Source organism: Channa argus, chromosome 4 (assembly GCF_033026475.1).
Source record: "Channa argus isolate prfri chromosome 4, Channa argus male v1.0, whole genome shotgun sequence".
In the NCBI taxonomy this organism is placed as follows: Eukaryota; Metazoa; Chordata; class Actinopteri; order Anabantiformes; family Channidae; genus Channa; species Channa argus.
In genome coordinates, this window is record NC_090200.1 from 16,521,856 (window position 1) to 16,542,183 (window position 20,328).

The 20,328-nt window shown below is 40.0% G+C and overlaps 1 protein-coding gene across 2 annotated transcripts; it reads left to right on the forward strand.

The window, feature by feature from the left end:
• Positions 1–220: 220 nt before the first annotated feature.
• Positions 221–19,058, forward strand: sema3e (sema domain, immunoglobulin domain (Ig), short basic domain, secreted, (semaphorin) 3E). Of its 2 annotated transcripts, none has more exons than XM_067502457.1 (17): positions 221–1,321; positions 9,393–9,553; positions 9,801–9,860; positions 10,271–10,390; positions 11,784–11,877; positions 12,158–12,274; positions 12,996–13,138; positions 13,238–13,352; positions 13,848–13,917; positions 13,997–14,141; positions 14,478–14,703; positions 14,907–14,998; positions 15,430–15,471; positions 15,702–15,868; positions 16,213–16,283; positions 16,562–16,695; positions 17,199–19,058. In XM_067502457.1, the coding sequence occupies exons 1-17, from the start codon at positions 1,207–1,209 to the stop codon at positions 17,697–17,699; spliced, it is 2,373 nt and encodes a 790-aa protein (XP_067358558.1). In that variant the 5' UTR covers positions 221–1,206; the 3' UTR covers positions 17,700–19,058. The 2 variants fall into 2 exon arrangements, with proteins under 2 accessions (XP_067358558.1, XP_067358559.1); XM_067502458.1 differs by having other exon boundaries at positions 222–1,321; positions 16,216–16,283.
• The last annotated feature ends 1,270 nt before the right edge of the window (positions 19,059–20,328 follow it).

The following is a 20,328-nucleotide window of genomic DNA, read 5'->3' on the forward strand; positions in this document are numbered from 1 at the left end:
AATAACTATCCACATAGAAACAGACACAAAGGGGGCAATAATTGGAAAAAGTGCCAGAGTTGAGAGGCTGAAAACCTTGGCTGACATCCATGTTAATGCAGTGGCGGTAGGAGCAAAAAGAGAGTGGTGAAGGAGGAGGGCAAGGGGAGAGCAGAAATGAGGGGTGGTCTGTAGAGGGACATGAGAGGCAGCGAGTCTTAAAGGAAAGCCAATCTCACAGAGTCAGTCTGGGGACACAGAACACTTACTCCAGCTGCCTCTGTGAGGGAGAGAGATCCCTGTTTAAAAGGAAAGAGGGTTTTTTCAGCCATACGAGCTGATACACTCTCTTACACGATCAACCACTCAGCCAGTAGCTTTTTCTCACACACACCCCACTGCAGCAGGTGGCCTTTGCCTAGATGAGTAGTTGTGGTAGAAACCATCTTAAGTGACTCACTGAGGTTTGGATCCTCCCTGACTATTCACGTGTGAGCAGATTTAGGAGCTGGAGCTTCACTTTCTTTTCCAGCGCTGAGAGACCGCACGCCAGGCACGAGGCTCCCCACTCCTCCCATTCTGCCTTTTTGCTGGGCTCCTGTCCAGAGAATGACTGGCTCCAGTGGACCTGAGAGGAAGAACACAGCCTGATGATATAGTACAGCAGCTCCAGCCCTGCCTTCCTGACTACCTGCTGGGACAGACCATCATACAAACGAGCAACTCCAATACCTTTGTGGAATTCATAGACTTGATTTTTGATTCCTTTCATCAAATCATAAAGAGTGGATCTGAGCCTAGGTGTAGAGACAGACAAACAGACGGACTGACATATGGAAAGAGAGCAGTGGGCACTGCGGCGTGAATGTAGCAACTGGACTTCTCTTCTCCCTGGTTACTAAGACCAAACAAGGATAATAGCCAGAGCACTATCCTGTCCAATGAGACAAGTGGGTGGATGCAGCTTTCAGCAGACTGCTATAGGGGAAAGAAGAACAAGTTTAGAAGCTGCAGGGATATATCTAGTTGGAAATTCTTAGAAAATGAATTGTTACCTCCATATAGACTCTCACTGGATTGCTATAGCTGAGATCTTTTATTAAACAGTGTTTGCAGGAACTTACAGAGCAAAGTTGACTTTTCTCTTTTCATAGACTTTCCCGCTCAAGCTGAGCAGACCCAAATGTTTTCTTTGTAGATGAATGTGGAGTGTGCATTGCGAAAAGAATGGCTGCATGTATGAGGACTGTGTATCTGGCACTGATGCTGCTGTATCTCTTTCTGCTGGGCATGGCTCACGCAGCGCGCAGCCCCTACCCAAGGATACGGCTCTCCCATAAAGGTAAGAAATAACAAGTGTGTGTTTTTGTTTGTGCACGCTTCTTTTATCACCTTCAGTTTACTTTCAATACAGACAGTTGTGTTGCTTTCTTATTTAGCATTGATGAAAGGATAAAGGCAGCCTTAGGTGATGCAGAATGGTGTGTTTAACTGTGGAGAAGAAGTCAATACAGCCTCGAGTAAAATGAATGAAAAATGATTATGAAAAAATACTTCAACATTGTATGTTCTATGTTTTAGTTTTGTTGCCACCACTAAATTAGCCAAATGCATGGTAAAAAAAAGAATGAAAGTCAATTTCATGGTGTGTGAAGTCAGGGAAGCAACATCCTCTCTGAGAGAGTAAAAGAAGCTGCAGGTTGTCATTACTATGTAATAAGATGGAAGATTGAAGATTTATGTTTTAGCCTGAGAGAGATGGGTGACTTCTGACTTAGTGAAGCACATACTTTTTTCACTCCCTGTTGATGTTCAAGCAGCCTCCTTGTAGTTTGTTTTGGCCCCTGAGCCATGGTGGCTGACATTACACAGTGTGGCTTTTTCTCTTCATATGAGTAAAGAGATGGAGGTTTTTTGTTTTAGGCATGGGAATGTATAAAGTGTGTATGTGTCTCAGAAAGAAACAAGTGTGTGTGCTTGTTTGTGTGTGTGGGTGTGTAATGTGGATGTGCATGCACTGGTATGCAGACTGATTCTTGTGTATCTCTTGGACAATAACGAGGGTTTTATGTAGATAAAAGTCTTGAGTAAACATTGCCTTTTTCTCACAGTTTCCTTAATCTCTATAGCAACAGGAGGTGATGATTTCACATAAGCCTGTTAGTCATGCTTGGATATAGGTGTGGAATTTAGATGGTCAGTAACTCATAAATATGCTGCAGTGAGTCTGTTATGAGATTTGACAAGTTTGTTTTTTATGTAAATCTGTGATGCAGGTTTGCTGTTTTACAATATTTGCTGAACTCTTATCTCCACTGACAATAGTCAACACATTTTACAGTAAAACATCGGGTTACAGTAAAAGGGTGGATGAAAAAGAATTAAAATACGAGAAGAAAAAAGATTGAAATACTAGGTAATAATAAATGCAAAGTTTATAGATCAACAAAAAATAAGCAGGTGAGGGCTGATTCAGTTAGTCATGAATGAATGTCAAATCAATATCTGTTATGATCATGACTTTCATATATCACTTGCTGCATTACCTGCCTGAGGGGAAAGCTAGTACAGTGATTGACAGCTCATCTCTCTCCCTCTCACTCCCTCTCTCTCCACTCATGCATGTTCTGGCTAGCACAAAGTGCCATGAAAAGGCTTCAGTTGGATCCTATCATTATGGAATGAAAAACACCTAAGCCTTAATATATGCCTCATGGGCTCTGCCAGTGAGTTAGCACATACCCTTAGGTTAATACAAACTCAGACATACACACACACACAGAAACATACACACATGCACAGGCGAAATAGTGTGAATTCTTTACACACTGATGCCTTGGATGGCGTTCAGAAAGATGGGATGTGGTTTAGACTATTCACCCTAAGGACTATGAAAATATTACCACAACATCTGGTTTCGAAACCGGTTGTAGAAACTAGATTTTACTTTGAATGATTCATAATAGGAAAACATTTTACCAATAGCAGTGATACAATATTTTTATTCAGGTCACATTAGCAGAAGAGTAGAATCGAATTAATAAGCTTAATAAATTACCATATTATTTTCCCTTGGTTTATGGAAATAAATTCCTTAGTGCAGATTGTCATATGCTCCAACTATGACCTTACCGTTACCTTTTTATAGATCTCTGCATGCTTTGATGTTAGCCACCACATGGTGTGAAATTATTATTCATTCCTTTTTTCATTTATTCCTAATTTTCTTGTCTAGACTTCTAGATCAGTGAAGATTTTTCTAAATGCATTCAATTCACTTTCATCCCAGGCATCCTTTCATTTGCTTACACCCCCAATTAACTCCTGAGCCAAAAGGCTGTTATCTAAACCACATGTAGTATTGAATTACAGTCATAGACTCTCCACTGTCTTTAGAAAGAATTGACCCCAATCTTTGGCTGCACAGCCCCCAAAGTAAGTATATACAGGCTATACATAGATGGTAATTGATTTCAATTGCTTGGACTTTTAGTCAATCGCACTTCCACAATTTGGTGATAGGTAGGTAGAAATTTCCCGTGTGGAAATAAACTCACTCTAGAGCAAAAATTAGAACATACTGTTTTTTTTATGCTATTTTTTTACTCTTGGAAACGCAATTTGGATCCGCATCATCCAAGGCTCTTGGCAGCAGTTTTTTTTTCTCTCTCTTAAATCTCCAGGCCTGTTGACTGAAATGAGCTCTTCTTACAGGACAACCATCAATTCTGCTGCTTATCAAGATGCACATCCGAGAGCCACAGGAGGTTTCATGGGTAGCCAGGTTTTGACTTATTTGGCTGTTTATACTGAACATGCTTAGCTTGAATTGCTTAATGTGTGTGATGAGGCGATTTTAATAAAGGGGAAAAGTACCTAATACTGAAGCTAATCTGATCAAAGTCACCCCTGTATAGCTGAATATGCTGCACATTCAGTCCTCTGTGTGCTTAGATCAAAGTTCTGATTGTGTTGGACTGCTGATTTAGTCATGTCTGTTCATTTCTCCAAGCAGGGGCATTTGGGCACACAAAGAATTATTGCTTTAGTGAAGATTAAAATTTCACCCACCCTCATAATAGATACCTATCCAGAACTGCCCTGCCAATGTGATCATGTTAAACTATTATTTACATGTACATCTGACAGTCCATGTCCTGTTACTCCTGTTTGAAGTAAAGATGTTAGAAAAAACAATCCCAAAATAGTTTCTGTCTCTTAAACCAATGACATAAATTGGCAGACAATGATGAGCTGAAACATTTTTGTGAGAGCAGCCAGTCGACAAAACTCGACCCTTTTACAATAATTTAATTGACCAGGCATTCTGCTCGGCACATTTCCCGGAGGAAGTGTAATCATTTGGTGACATATAAATATATTTTATTCACCAGGTCCGTGCTATTCAGTTATATAGTTACCTGCTAATGCTAAGTACCATTTAAATAAACACACGTACTTTCCCTGAAATACCAATCTGTTTAAAACACTTGAGAACTAAACCTAGCTAGTATATCACATATGTACACATACATATATATGTGATATACTTTTCTAAAAATTGTGCAGTACTGTTATACTGTACTTTTGCACATACACTGGCAAAAATGCCAAATCTTCTTTTCCTCAGCGAAGTTGGGAAATTGTGTGACTTAAGCAAACAGAGCTCAGGTACATTCATGTGTGAACACAGGGATTTCTCAGGTAGCAATTACTGCACTTTGAAACCTTTCTGTGAGTTGTAATTTTAGACCTTCCTCCTCACCAGACAAGAAAAAGCTCTCTCTGCGTTTTACAGATTTTCTTCTGTGGGTGAGATGGGGAATGCCAGAATGGCCTACATTTGTGTCTGCCTGAAATGAAATGTGAAGGGTATTTTTACTTAATTATTATTTCTATCAAAGCTAAAAAATAAATAAATATAAATGTAATGCAAAGGTGAAGTGAGGAGCCCCAGTAACTAACTCTTCAACATACATATTTACATTTACATGGATATTACATGGATGGATATTGACCTAATACCAAACAACTGGAAAACAGAGGGCATGGTGATGAGTAGATAAAATACAGCTATTATAGCAGTAAAAGAAAAATAATATTTTTTCAACCTACTCCACTCAAAGTCACCTCTCTCTCTTTCTTACTTTCTCATTTTCTCTTTGTACATCTCAGTGTGCTTTTCTCTCCCATTGTGTTATGTGTGTGTTCACCAGTTCATTAATGAGAAATCCAGAGGGGAAGGCAGCTGGTGAAAGTCTAATATCCTTTCTGACCTTTTCCCGGTGAAGGGATGCAGGAGACGAGTTAGTTTTGTGACATGGAAAAAAGGAGAGTTGTTTGAGTTGTCAGAGAGAATGTTGCAGTAATATTATAGACAGAAAAAAATTTAATTGATAAGAAACAGAAATATAAAGAACAAGTTGTTTTTGAGGGCTTATTTTTCTTTGTTTTACGATATCAACTTCCTGGGTGGGGACAAGTATGAAACAAAGGGGAGGACTGGTAATCTGGAATATGGCACAGGTTGTTGGTAAATTTACAATGACATTAAAAGTTTTATAAATATAATAACTGATACACAAAGAAACACACTGCATACACAAATAAACTGATTTGTTCTGTTTTGGTGCTTTAATATTTGAGTAAACATTTTTCCTGTGCTGACATTACTTGATTTAAGCAAATGTTAAATAATATGAAAATCTGTTTATACTTTATGGGAAATATTGCTGTGCATGCATTGGCGCCCACAAAGCCACATTAGTTTAATCAATAGCCACAGCTAATTCATTCTGACTGCAAGCTCATATACTGCCCACAGCTGAGGCAGTATATTTTGGGATTTACAGCAATAGGCTTTGATTAAAAATAAGTAAAATACAGTAAACTTTTTAGCATATAAGCATAAAATAGGATGCATTCACTGTATGTGAATATATCAAGCATTTTTCTGCTTTATAATCACTCAGGCTAACTACACACAGTCATTATTAAGCAGAAAAAACACTTGGCTTTTCTTCGAACTCTTATGCTTTTTGACACTCCATGTGGCTTTCATTTTGCTGTGTGACATCATTTCCCTCACACGAAAGGGGTTTTAGGAACACAAGGCCATATACCGATAATGCCATGACACACCAGTTCTCAGGATCCTGACCCCATCCCCAGGGCCTCCATAGACTCATTCAGGCTTCGACAGCACACGTAGAACAGACAGCTTTCATATTTTTCTCCCTTTGATTCCAGTTCACTCCAATAATTGTATTTGTTTCTGTTCCAGCACTTCCAAGACACATTAGTCAATAAATAAATGGTGGGTTATTCCTCTGGAAATATAAGACCTCCTACCACAAGTTTTATTTTTGTGTGTCTAGTACTGGCAATAGATCAAAATAAAATAGCAAACTTAATTTGTGTTTTTAGGTTTACTAATGAATGTTCTTATGCTCTACTGTGTGCATTTATCTCATTTTCTTTGACAAAACATAGGTATTTCCTCTCATGCTACAAAGAGGCCTATAATCAAAAGTAGGTTGCTGCCGCCGCGCACACACATACCCGCACACATGCACACGCAAGCACACACACACACATGCACACACACATTGATTTCCCCGGTGTAGCAAAGCTGTGTTTCCATACATGGATAAAGAGGAGATCACAAAGTTTATTTTGATTTCGCTTCACCAAATCTTCTCAGGCATCTCTCAGCACTGCTCAGACAACCGATGAAAGTGTCTGTCTTGAGGGAGTCCTTTTTCCTCTAAGTTTTCTATTTGAAGTGGTATCACAGTAGGGCCATGTGTCTCCCTGGCTCAGTTGCTGATGGAGAAACATTCTCCTCCTCTTCCTCCTCCTCCTCCTCCTGCTCTTCCTTCACCTCTCAGCAGCTGTGCTGGTGGCTATAGAGCCCTCACTGACTACGGATGGTGAAAAAACTTGGAGAGGAGAGAAAAGAGCAAAGGAGATAAAAAGGGGAAACACGGAAATCCCCTCTTTCCCTTGTTCAGTCTGAGCAGTGAATGCAACTGTCTGTGACTGGTGCACATAATGACAGAGGAGAAACCTTTTAAAAAGCACTGTACACTCTGAAGTATCTCTTAGTGTGTCATTGTAATCAGGAGTTGCACCAGTTGTGTTATATAGTAACTCTGTAATTATGTGTAATTAAATGGATTAATCCAAACCTTCTTTTACTATAATCCTGATTACACAGTAGTTGTGTATGTGCGTTGTGGTGTTGGACAGAGTAAGGGACTTAATGCACATACGCATCTTTCCATTTGAATCAGCTGCCACTCATCATTATTAACGAAGTGAAAAGTAGATGGAAAATGGGGGTTGGCTTATGGGCTGTTTACTCCATCCCTTTAAATAGCCCTCTGAGTCTGTCATCTAAATAACTGGTAGCAGATTTAAAATCAAGCTGATTGTTTGAAAGCCAGCTTTACACTTGTTGAAGAGGACTGTCCTAGATCCAAGTTCAGCTTAATTTAGAGGGAACTGGGAGGAAAAAGAGGAGAGACAGTGTGTGTGATTGTGTGTGTGTGTGTGTGTGTGTGTGTGTGTGTGTGTGTGTGTGTGTGTGTGTGTGCGTGTGTGTGTGATTGTGTGTGTGTGTGTGTGTGCGTGTGTGTGTGTGTGTGTGAGAGTATGTGTGTGGATTAGATAATTACAGGAAGCATGTCTGAGCTCTGGCAGAACACCATTGCCACATCCCCTCCATGTCTACCACCTAACCACCCGGGATCTAATGCTACTCAAACAAACAGTCGCTTGTCTCCAACATAGAAATCTTAATAGCAACAAAATGTACACAGACACCCACTCCTCTGTGGATACCTAATCCCATTTTAAACAAATAAAAGCTTCCATGTAGTGTGTGGTTTGACTATGAGTAATGTATAAACATAGAATAAACACTCTTTTTTTGTCTATCTTGGAGATCATGTATCTTTAATAATATACAGATGCTAGAAAAACAAATCATAAAATTACCCCTGCAACCCTAGCAAGCAGAGACACCTCAACATTATTTGAGAAAGGTTGGCATAGTATTAAAGTCATGTCTAGCCATATTTTTGCTCACTTTATATGAAGACCAAGAGCAAGCATGGACCTAATCTGTGGATCAAAGTCAAACACATTGATAGAATACAGACTGTGCAACGCCGGTGCTATAAATTTTATTTGCAAACCCTGGGTTATCTGTTTGAATCTGACTGTTTCAAAAAGTTTTACTAACACACAACAGATCCCCCTTTCTTCTTTTACAAGGACACGCACTCCAGTCTGGTCATGTGTTAATGAAAAGTTTTTTCAGGCCAGTGCAACTCAGAGGAAGTGCACACCTCGGGGGTTTTGGCACTTAGTTTGAATCCTTCACCCTTAACCCTGACCCCTCAGAAGTTTACAGATAGCAGGTATAGAGGAGAAGCCCGTCAGGTTCAATCAGGTAATAATGGGTACGTTTGCACATGTGCATGTATGTGTGCATGCAAGCCATCAGACAATAATTCAAACAAGGAATTTTCAAAAATCTGCGTGTTCTGATGAACGTATGCTCATATATAGTGACGTCTCTGCCAAGGTTCACTGCTTCCATTTTAAAGCAGAATTTCAAATCACCTAAAGCAGGACTGACAGGGAGTGGCAGCTAATCTCAAACTAATGGCTGATAAAGAGACTGGTTCCATTTCCTCACAGATAAAACTGCCAGCACACAGGAACCATAGACCCAGCTGTGTACAGCATCTTTCCCAGGAATCAGATCTTTCTACTTCCACCCATGCCTTTGCAAAGTGCCTTTATGGTTGCGTCACAATGCGTGTATCATTGTCTCAAGGTTTACCAGTAGTCCTTAAAGCAATTAATGTAGTACATAGTAGTACCTGGGAGGTAGACTTTGAGCTGTCTGTGTATTATTTTATGCTGTGTGAACGTTTATTGAAGATGACAACAACTTGCATTTTAGTTCAATAACTGAGCAATGAAAGACACAGTTCAAGTGTAGCTGAATGGGGTGAGAGGAGGCCTTGGTGCCACATGGGAGAGCGAGAGATGAGAGGGAAAGATAGTCCTGCTGTTGCTCTCTGCCATTCTCAGGGGAAAGCTATGAATCAGAAACACGTGTTGCAGTTTGCCCTTGGTCAGAAAAGCCACGAGGACACAGAAACAGGTTAATTGAGCAAAGAGAAATCCCTTAATGAAGAGTATGGTTAAATTAGATTTTGCTGGTATATACAGGTAAGTGGTAAGATGAGGATCAAACGTAAAATTCAAAGCAGGTCTCTCTTTCGATTCACATTCCTACCTATTTAGCCAGCTGTGGAGCCTTCACTAAATTGCAGGCTTCTATTTTGTTGGTATAATTCTTTTGTCTTATTCTGCGTGTGTTGTGATCTCTGCAGAGCTTTGTCAGCTGAACAGAACTTGGGTGTTCCAGGGACATGGAGTGTCTCTGCAGCCCCAGACCATGCTGCTTGATGAAGGCCATGAGAGGCTTTACGTTGGAGCCAAGAATACACTGTTCTCCCTTAGCCTGGACCGGGTTAATATGCACCACAGAGAGGTGGGTCTGTTTTCATCTGTGGTAGCTTGTCAGGAATTGAGACACATTGAACTTTTAGACCCATGGGGCTATAGGTCAGCCAAACTGGGTTGTATGCTCATGTCCTCACAGGGCCGGGGTCAGTTAAGAAGCAGTACTTAAACTCAATTAAGCAGCAAAATTAGAATGTGACAATATTTCACAATGAATTTGTTCAGTTTGTTGAGTGTAAATATTAATATATATTTAAAACTGCATTTTCTTTCAGATCCAGTGGGCCAGTACCGAATCACAGATAAAGGAGTGTTTGATGAAGGGAAGGGAAAAGGTATTGGAAACTTCTACATGACTGCATAAATTATGGCTGAGGTTGATCTTCAAGGGCAAAGCACAAATGTCCAGATGCTACTGTGCTGACAGTCATTCGTGTACATGGTCATTTAAGCTGTCATTTCTATGAACTTATTTCTGGGTGTAGAGTTTGATTATGAAATAGATAGGTAGATCCATTATACAGTAGAAATAAATCCTGTCCAAATGTATGGACCAATTGACCATATGGATCACTGTGCTCCCTAACCTTTGTTTAACCTCAGCTATTGATGTTATTGATGATGCAGTAAAAGTCTGGCATTTTTAGATTACACTATTTTGCTTAGTGGCCTTACTCCCTCTTGACCCCTGACTCAGCCACCCCAATACCCACTCCCTGCATTTTTTCTGTATCTCTTCCAACAGCTGGAGTGCGCAAACTACATAAAGGTTTTGCAACAGTACAACCAGACTCATTTACTGGTCTGTGGAACCGGAGCATTTAACCCTACATGTGCTCTAGTCCGTGTGGGACACACCAGGCAGGTGAGTCTGGGGGATTAGAGTTTGGTTTACATAATAGCCAAATATTACAGCAGCAGTTCTAATGTTTATTTTTTTATCTGGAATTTCTTCAGTTTACAATTTCTTTATTTGCCCAGTTTAAATAAGTTTTGTGTGTGTTTTGAATTTTCTGTGCACTACATTTTCACTACAAAGGACTGTGAGCAAACTGTTAAAAAAATAAAATGTTTCAGCCCAGTTTCACATTGCATATCTCTACACTGCACTGTTCGCTCTTTAGATGGCCACAGCCAAAACCTTCTTCACACTGTTTTAATAATTTGTTAGCCATGAGCTCCTAGAACTGTTAGTACAGCTTGGAGTGTTGAGCTGTTAAATACTTAGCACATGCTACTGAGTTTATCCTCCTAGCAACAAGGACTGGTGTAAGGTAGAGATGAAAAACACACTGCGACAGTTAGAAAGGGCAGATGGTTTTCATTTTTATTACAAAAAGGGACACCACTGCTCCAGGTAAACACGGAGAGAGGGCTAGGTGCTGCCTAACAGGCTGGATTTTGAAATCATGGAAGAGTCCAGGCCAATCACACCCTCTAAACAGAAGCCATTGTCAACTAGCATGCACAACATTGGATTGCCGAATCAATATTGTTGATTTCTTTAGGCTGATTACGCCCCAGTCCTTCGACAAGTTTCAATCTTGAGTATGAGATTGCATCTATTCTACCATTATCATTAAGACCAGAGACATAAATATTAGTATTAGTTATTTGCATGATGGAAAATACTATTTCTATTTATCCATTCAACCAGTGATAAATAAAAAATTTGTGCAAATAAGGTGTTGAATAAAAACAATCCAAACATTTTTCAAACAACTGCTTTTTGAAGAATAGTCATTCAACTTATTTTTACACCCACTTAATTTAAATTTGATAGAATAGAATATATGATGGATGAGTTAAAATAAGAAACTGACTTCTGGTACAGCCAGATGCAGGGAGGTAGTCACAGCACAGAAGGGTTCCATGGCAACTCATAAATCAACATTGGGTGTCCTCTCTGATCTGACAGTGACATAAACACTCTCACACCATAACATACAGTATGAGCTGTGGTTTTATAGGGGTTTTAGGTTCATGAACAGCATGTGTGTGTTGGAGGCAAAATTGCGAGACTGGAAGTAGTGATGGTTGTAAGCATTCAGACCCTTTTCCTTCATATGGCCATCAATCACTCCTTGTCTCATCTGTCTTCCTTCCTCTTTCTCATTAATCATTTTCTGATCCCTCCACTTTAAAATTTTCCTTTCACATCATTAAAGCTTTCGCACTTTGTGTTTATGTATGTCAATGCAAATTTATGTGTGAATAACTTTGTGTTTGTTTCCGTGTGTTCTGCTTGCGGCCCATAGGACAGGCTGTTTGCTTTTGAGGATGACAGTATTATGAGTGGCAAAGGACGCTGTCCATTTGACCCCAACAGTCCGTGCACCTCTACGCTCTCCAGTAAGACACTTTTCACTCTGTCACTCTCATCACCTAACAAATACACTATATCCTCAAAGCTAAAAGCGCAACTCTGAGGATATAGTGTATTTGGATGAACGTTCACATACTCTGTTATTCCACATTGAAGCTCTGCCCACTTGTTGCCATCCTGTCGTGCAATACTGCCACCTAGTGGTCTTTTGTTGTCAGTTTATAATCACAAAACAAGGCGTTTAAAGTTTAAATAACACATGCATCACAATTAACTGACTGTTCTGTTTGTTTGTGTGTAAATTAGGAGGTGAGCTGTACATTGGGTTGTTTACTGACTATTGGGAGAATGATGGGGCCTTGTGTCGACTCAACAACCAGACGTACACGCGCACTGAAAGAGACGACAGGCAGCAGCTTAACGGTCAGTGTAATTGGAGGAAAAAAGGAAGACGATCATATCTTACTTTAAAAACAAATAGTGCAAATAGATGCATGCATATACACGTAAACAACTGTTTCGAAGAATGTAAAAATGTAGGGACAGCCTCAAAACAAGATGCTATTCACATGAGATGTAATGATATTATTGTAAATATTTTGTATGTGCTCCTTCCCAAAGTGAGTGGTTTGATCAATAATTAAAGTAATGACAAATGATAATCAGTTTTAGTTAGTTGGTTGTTAAATGTTACAGAAAATGTGGCTCTAGCTAACAAGTAGGTATGAATTCCACATAAGGGCAATATTACTGTTTTACTCATCAAGACGTTTTTTTATTTGAGGACTCAAATTATTCATTTGGGCAGCACTGTGGTGGAGTGGTTTACGCTGCTGCCTCACAGCTAGAAGGCTGAGGGTTTGTATCCGCCGGAGGGCTGTGGCCTTTCTGTGTGGACTGTCCAGGGTGTGCCCCTCCTCTCCCCCAGTGACAGCTGGGATAGGCTCCATAAGCACTTAGAGATAATGGATGGATTATTCATACAAGGAACAGAGATATAATTCGCTAAATATTATTTCTAAGAGAAACCTAAATGCATACAAATAGTACACATTTTTGTTTACATTTTCACCTTAGAGTCATACTGCTTTCACTATCATTCTTTACTTTAAATCTTAACTCGAGGTATCTTCTTTGTCTGCAGAACCAAAATTTGTTGGGTCAGCAGTTATTCCTGACAACGATGACAGAGATGATGATAAAGTTTACTTCTTCTTTACTGAGCGAGAGATGAATGCAGAGGGCATGAACAAGGCTGTCTATACTCGAGTTGGGCGAGTCTGTGCGGTAAGAATGCAAATGTTGTAGCAATGCCTCTGGGTATGATCCAGTCAAACCAAAGTACTGGCAGTGTGGTCACAATCTACATCTGTCTTCATCTCTTAGAATGACCAAGGAGGACAGAGAATGCTAGTGAACAGATGGAGCTCCTTCCTGAAAACACGTCTTATTTGCTCGGTGGCAGGACCAAATGGCATTGATACACACTTTGATGAACTCGGTATGGCTTCAAGACCACCTTTTTGCCTCTGGGAAGTCTATGGTTTTAAAGACTTACTGTTACACATTTCAACTCGGGCTGTTAACTTTAAGACTCGCAACCAGTACAGTGATCAATGTTATTAAATTTAAAGCAGCATCTAAATTAATAAACAGAGATGTTTCAAAACCCCATGAATGTCAAATGCTCAGTTATCCCACCACTGTTCTGGTAATGGTCTAACCATTTGCAGTACGCTAAGGAATAAAGAATAAAGACTAAAATAAATCTGTTCAATAACACTGTGAACTTAGACTCAACAGTGCCAGCTAAATATTAATCCAGCTATGGTGATATACTAAGAGTAACAACGCTAAGATGCTCACTTTTGACAGGTAACACTGCATTTGGTTGTGTCACATTTGTTGAGATTGTTCACTAAACACGAACAGGTCAACCTCCGCTTATAGTGTTGCTAAAAAAAAAAAAAAATAACAGTTGCATTTTGTGTTTCAGAGGATGTGTTTGTGCTCAAGAATAAGGATGGGAAAACCCCAGAAATCTTTGGCCTCTTTAGCACCACAAGGTGAGTCACAGATGCAAATTGCATCAACATTTTATTATCCAGTCACCATTTAGCTCATTAATTAAACCTTCTCTTGCAGCGCTGTGTTTAAAGGCTATGCTGTGTGTGTCTACCACATGGAAGACATTAGGGCAGCCTTTAATGGTCCGTTTGCCTACAGAGAGAGACCTGAGCATCACTGGACAGCTTATGAGGACAGAGTCCCTTACCCACGGCCTGGATCTGTGAGTCTTGAAGTCTGATTAGAGTCACATTAATTGGATTTCTTTCCCCGTTGCACCAACATTATGCATTCACAACGCTCCGCATTAGTGCATGTCACAAACACCCTGAACACCGGTCCTTTGGGAGGAGCGGGGTTTAGGGCATGTAGGACAACTCTGTTGAATGTCAGCATTGTTGTAGCTACCTCAGCAGGTCATACGGGAACAGCCTGAGCCAGGCTACAGCATGTCAGCTTTTTTTCTACACTACACAGAGTCCTGCCATAATTAATGGCCCTCCTTTGCCTCTTACTCTGCTTCTTTCTTTCATGTCTCCATTTCACCTCGCATGTACAGTGTGCAAGTAAAGTGAATGGCGGTGGCTTCTCGAGCTCTAAGGAGTTTCCTGATGAGGTTTTGCGGTTTGTGCGTTCCCATCCTGTGATGTATCGTCCAGTCCTTCCCCAGCACCGTAAACCCATCCTGCTGCAGACTGAGCCAGGCAGGAGAAAGCTGATCCAGATTGCTGTAGACAGAGTTCAAGCCCAGGATGGGCACTACCATGTTCTGTACATCGGGACAGGTACAGCAAACACACTGTAAACAATAAGAACCTATTGTTCATAATCCATATTCATGCATGTTACTATTTTACAAAATGAGAGGTGAACAGGAGTAGTTCTGAACGTTTGGGCATGCAAACACATTGTACATGACATTTTGGTGTAATAACTGTAAAGCTTTTATATAAGCAACAGTGTAAGATTAATACCTTCTTTTCATTAGACGACTCAGTAGTGTTGAAAGTTATCACCATCTACAACAAAGACACAGACTCTATGGAGGAGGTGCTGCTGGAAGAATTGCAAGTGTTTAAGGTATTCACACAAAATTTGAAGACAAAGTAGATTTTTGTCACCAACCAAATTTTACATTTGACATCTTACATAGAACATCATATTCCACTGCTCGTACACAGTGTCAGGCAACATTTTGTACACACTGATAGCTGATTTATTCATTTTAATCATCAGACAGGCACTGAAGCCTGCTGGGAGATATTTAGAATGATTTGTGAATTTCTGCTTTACTTAGATCATTTACATTTGAAAACTAGTCCCCAAAGTGGTGGCTGCCATTTTAATTAAAAACTGATTTGGGAAGGATAAAAGCGTGGTGAGAGACCTCCAGTGATAAAGAACTTTATATCAGCCTTTGTTACATTATTCTTGTATTAAGTGTTAAATCAATGAATAACTTTGTTTTTGACTAACTTTGACTAAGACTAACAAGTTTTTCTTCTTTGCAGGTGTCAGCACCAATAAGAGAGATCATAATATCCCCTAAAAGGGTGAGAGAAGCATTGGATTCTGTGCTGTTATTATTCCCTGCAATTCTCTTTTTTAGCCACAAGATGTTAACATTGCAACACTTTGCATGACTTTGTAAAGCCAAAATGTATGTTTCTACCTGTGGCCATGTAACCCATGTGGATAAGATGAAATGGAAAGCATAGTTTTATTAGATGCAATTCCAGTTAAACAGGACTGACATTAATGTTCTATGTTGTTGGCACCACAGCAACAACTGTATGTTGGTTCGGACATGGGTGTGGCTCAGGTCAGGCTGCATCAGTGTGACCTCTATGGCTCCGAATGTGCTGATTGCTGCCTGGCCAGAGACCCTTACTGTGCCTGGGATGGTCTCACCTGCTCCAGATTCTACCCTGCCGGAATATACACCAAGAGGTAACAGCACATACATTTTGAGAAAAGACGCAGGCCTGCTCACACGTGTGCATGATAACAGCTGTTCACACCTTTACCTGTTTACCTGTTCATAGCATCTTGCTGTGAATGTCACTGTGCTCTGACACTGGTTTACCAAGTAATTATCACAAGCAACTCAGAGACATGAGAATCGGGTGTTATGTAATGCCTATCTGTAAGCACTTCATCACCTCCCTTCCTCTGATTTTTTCACTCTTTTTGAATATTTGCTATTTTTCTCTCTCCTTCTCTTCACCCATCTCTCACAATTTCATAACATGTTCAAAATTACTTTCTCGTTGCTTTCCTTTCTCCTGTCTCAACAGACGATTCAGGAGGCAGGATGTTCGCCACGGCAACGCCGTCCAGCTGTGTAATGGACTGCAAATTGATGGTTAGTGTATAAAATGAAAGCGTGTCATGTCTGTGTGTGCATGGGTATGCTAGTGTGCATTCACTAGTGAGATACATATTGCATAAAAGAAAAAAAATGATGCTGTTCACTGTTCATGTGTCATTGCATTTGGAGGTTTCAGAGGGTAGTGTTTCTACTCTTGCAGACTCTATGTTTATTAGTTAATGAAATGTCACAGTAGTTTCTTTGCCATCTCTCTTGCATCCCTGTTTTTAAAATGTTGAATGACTTGCCTGTGTGCATATGTTTGTGCAAAGATGAACAATGGCACAAAGCTGAGGAGAGGCTGGTGTACGGTGTGGAGAGCAACAGCACTTTACTGGAATGTGTCCCTCGATCACTCCAAGCCAAAGTGCTTTGGTTCTTACAGAAAGGAGGAGAAAAACATGAGGTAAGTTTAATGCAGCTACTATAAACACGAAACAAAATATAGATACATGTAGACAGTTATTAATGTTGGTTGTAAATATGGGATAAATAATAATGTGGTAACAAATAAAACCAAATGACCATGGCCCACTCTCATACAATAGGTCCCTCATTATCTTTCATGCTGCAGTAAGTCTTTATATTTACATAGCGAGTTTTGTGGCTTGTGAGTGACTGGAACACTGTTGCAGGAAAGAGATGTTGTTGCATATTTAAATATAATTTTTCAATATTGCTGAGCCACACAGTTCCCTTCTCCTCTATTATACTGGGTTGGCGACATCTCAGCATTTCAAAACCCTCCTAAACAGACCTGAATTTATTGCAGTACACTGTTTTAGTGTATGTGTAGATTTAAATGTTATATTTAAAATGCAGAATATACTACAACAAACAGAAATGTGCAGAAATATTGTAAGTATCTTTAAATCATCAAGCTTTTTGTTGTGTTTTCCTTCCATGTAGGTTCGAGGTGATGATCGGGTTATCATGACCTCTCACGGGCTGCTGTTCTTGCGCGTGAAAAGATCAGATGCTGGTGTATATGTGTGCCAGACTGTGGAACATGGATACGTGCACACATTATTACACGTCACTCTACATGTGCTCATTGGTGAGAAGGTGGAGTCAGTGATACATGTGGCTAATGATAGGGAAGAGATGAAAGGTACAGCTCCATGCCACTCCTCTTTAGGCCTCCCACCAGGCCCCAGCATCAGCCCCAGAGCACTGATGCCATCCTCAGTCCCAGGCCCCCACTCCAGGCTTTGGTACAAAGAGTTTCTCCAGCTGATTGGCTACGGGGATGCCCAGAGAGTAGAAGAGTACTGTGAGAGAATGTGGTGCTCTGATAAAAAACGTAAAAAGACTAAAAGGAAGTATGTTCCACCAGGTAACGAGAAGAAAGCTAAAGCGAGGGGAGAGGAGAACTCCCACAGAGCACCCAGGCACACCTCAGACACCTGAGGAGAACAGACATTGACTGTACATACACATACAGTACACGCACACACCGTCTAAAGGTCAGGCTCAGTGTTTGCACCATGTAAAAGGTTTTTACTTTGCTTTCATCAATGCAATAACAGAAAAACCAGAGCTGCAGACTGTTAAGCTCTTGTAGCTCGGTTTTTCTCTCAATAGTTTGACTCTGTTTGACTTTAAAAAGCTACTTTTGTGCTGTCATGTGGTGTAAACCGATTATGTGGTGCAGACTCTGGCTAAATACTGTAAACCCCAGTGTCAGAGTAGAGCAGAGGCCCCGGGTGGAGGTGGACGACTGATTAAGTCACATCGCCTCTGATCTGAAGAGACAGAACATAAAATATCAGCTCCTGTGGACTAATCTAGCCCAACCCCGCTGTCAATCTAAACGCACACACCTCTCATTAGGGGGCTAAATATGACTCTTACTGTATCTATTATAAAAGTAAATGACTATGTTAAAACTAATGGCTTCCTAATCTTTATTCATAGTACGATAACTTATTTTCTTGGTTTCTACTTAAAAGTTCTGTCGTTGTTTAGATGTCATTAACTGGAAAATATACTGTAGTCTTGTTGTTTTGTACAGTGAAAAATGCTTTGAGCATATGGTAAGATTTTAGAGCATTTAACTATAATTAAGCCATTAATCAAAGCAATTACTATTTAAGCACTTGTAAAAGCTATTAAAGTAGATGAAAAGTTGTCCTATCAGTGAATATTATTGTTACATTTGCAATTGTGATCAAATGTACTCGCAGTATTGTATGTATTGTTTGTTGTATTTATCTAAAATTCAGGGTGGTATTTCTGTGCACATCTGTGTATTCGACAAAGCCATTATTCACTGCTGGCTGTTTGCTCATCTTTCCTCGTCCTCCCTGGCTAACTCATTCACTAATTCTTCACTCTCTCTTGCATCCAACACCACTTTTGATGGTCTGTAACAATGCTGCAGATGCGATTTATAATTACCACCACAGACGGCAATGTGGAGGACCACATTTCCCAAAGAAGAAAAAATATAGAGACAAATTAATATTAGGGTGACCATCCAAGCATGCTATTAGCAAAGCTGTGGAGTCAGCCTCATTAATATTGAGTTCATCCTGAAAAAGACAGAAACATCCAACAATCCGATTTCACAGCTAAATGCATTGTAGTGACTATATTATTAATACAGTCTAGAGGCATGTTGACCTTAATTTATCTCTTGTCTGTTTTTGCTTAGTCAAAGCTGTATATCATCACTCATCATTCTCCTGGAATATTCTTCAATTAAGACTGAAAATGTTGTGTCTGCAGATATAAATTCTTGCCATTAAAGAAATGATGGACAATGTTTTCCTGTTGTTCCCTCTATGGCTAGTTATTAATAATTGCAAAGCATAAATGTGTATGTGTAGAAACTATATTTACTGCATTAGGTAAGTAACAGTAACATTAAAACAACTAAACAAGCAGCTTTGTCCTAAACTAATAACTTAAAATAGTGTCACCTGTTCAACATTAATGATCACTGTGAGATATTTCCTAAGATATTAAATACAAAGTAAAGACAACTAGAAGGCTTTGGTGTCAACTAGAAAGGTACATACTGCATATATACATTTATCTTTCCACAGTGAGCAGCTCACTGGGACACCGCACTCATTCAAATTCTGTCTAAGTCCACCTAAGTCCGTGGGGTGCTGAAGGCATTTGAGACAGGAATTCATGCTGCTGATGTATTTCACATGGCTACCATAGCAACAGGCTCCGAACCAGCTCACTGCCCCACCTCATCAAAGCGATCTCCTCTTGCTCTGACAACTTTTAACACTGTGGCCCCTGGGCTCTTCTAGACAATAGTCCCTGTAGCCACCCATATATCACACTTCAATGTATGGGACTGGTCCTCTTACGTAAGCCCGAAAGTGCTCTCTTTTCTTCATGGATGTGAGCTAATATTTGCCTTGTAGTAGGTGCATTCTGACCCCACAACCGGACGCTTTCGGAGCAGCTTTGGGGACAGAGCTTGAAGAGAGAAAAATAGAGCTTGAATCGGTTAGAGGTTGGAGAGCTTGAGGTTAGAGAATCCAGATTAGACCAATTATTTATAATAAAATGCTAAAAATCTGTTCACTAATCTATAAAGGAATCAAAAGGTCAATAATAAAGATGCTTATGAACAAACTGGTAGACTTTATCTTTTTCCTCTTTTTGCATTCTGTTCCTTTTCCTGCCATCTTCCGTGTCCCCACATAGTGTTGTTTCTATCAGGAGCCAATGAGAAAGCTTTATAACAAGTGAAAATGTCAGACAGGGAAGGAGAGCTTATGAGGCAGTGGAAACTGAACATGGAGGATAAACAGTTAACCAGCCTCTACTTATATTAACACTCCACATGCAGCTAGTGCGCACAGTAAGCTGTATTGTATGTGCATGAATGTTTTGTGTGACTTTGGATTGTGAAAATGCCAGTACAGATGCCTATGTAGTCCTTCTCTTATAAAAACATCTTAAGCAAGACCCCATGGCAAAATATCTCTCGCTTTAATACCAATCACTTGCAATTCACTTCTTTACCTGTGTCATCATGTGGGTTTAGCTCTTCAGCCTCCATTTAGGTTGT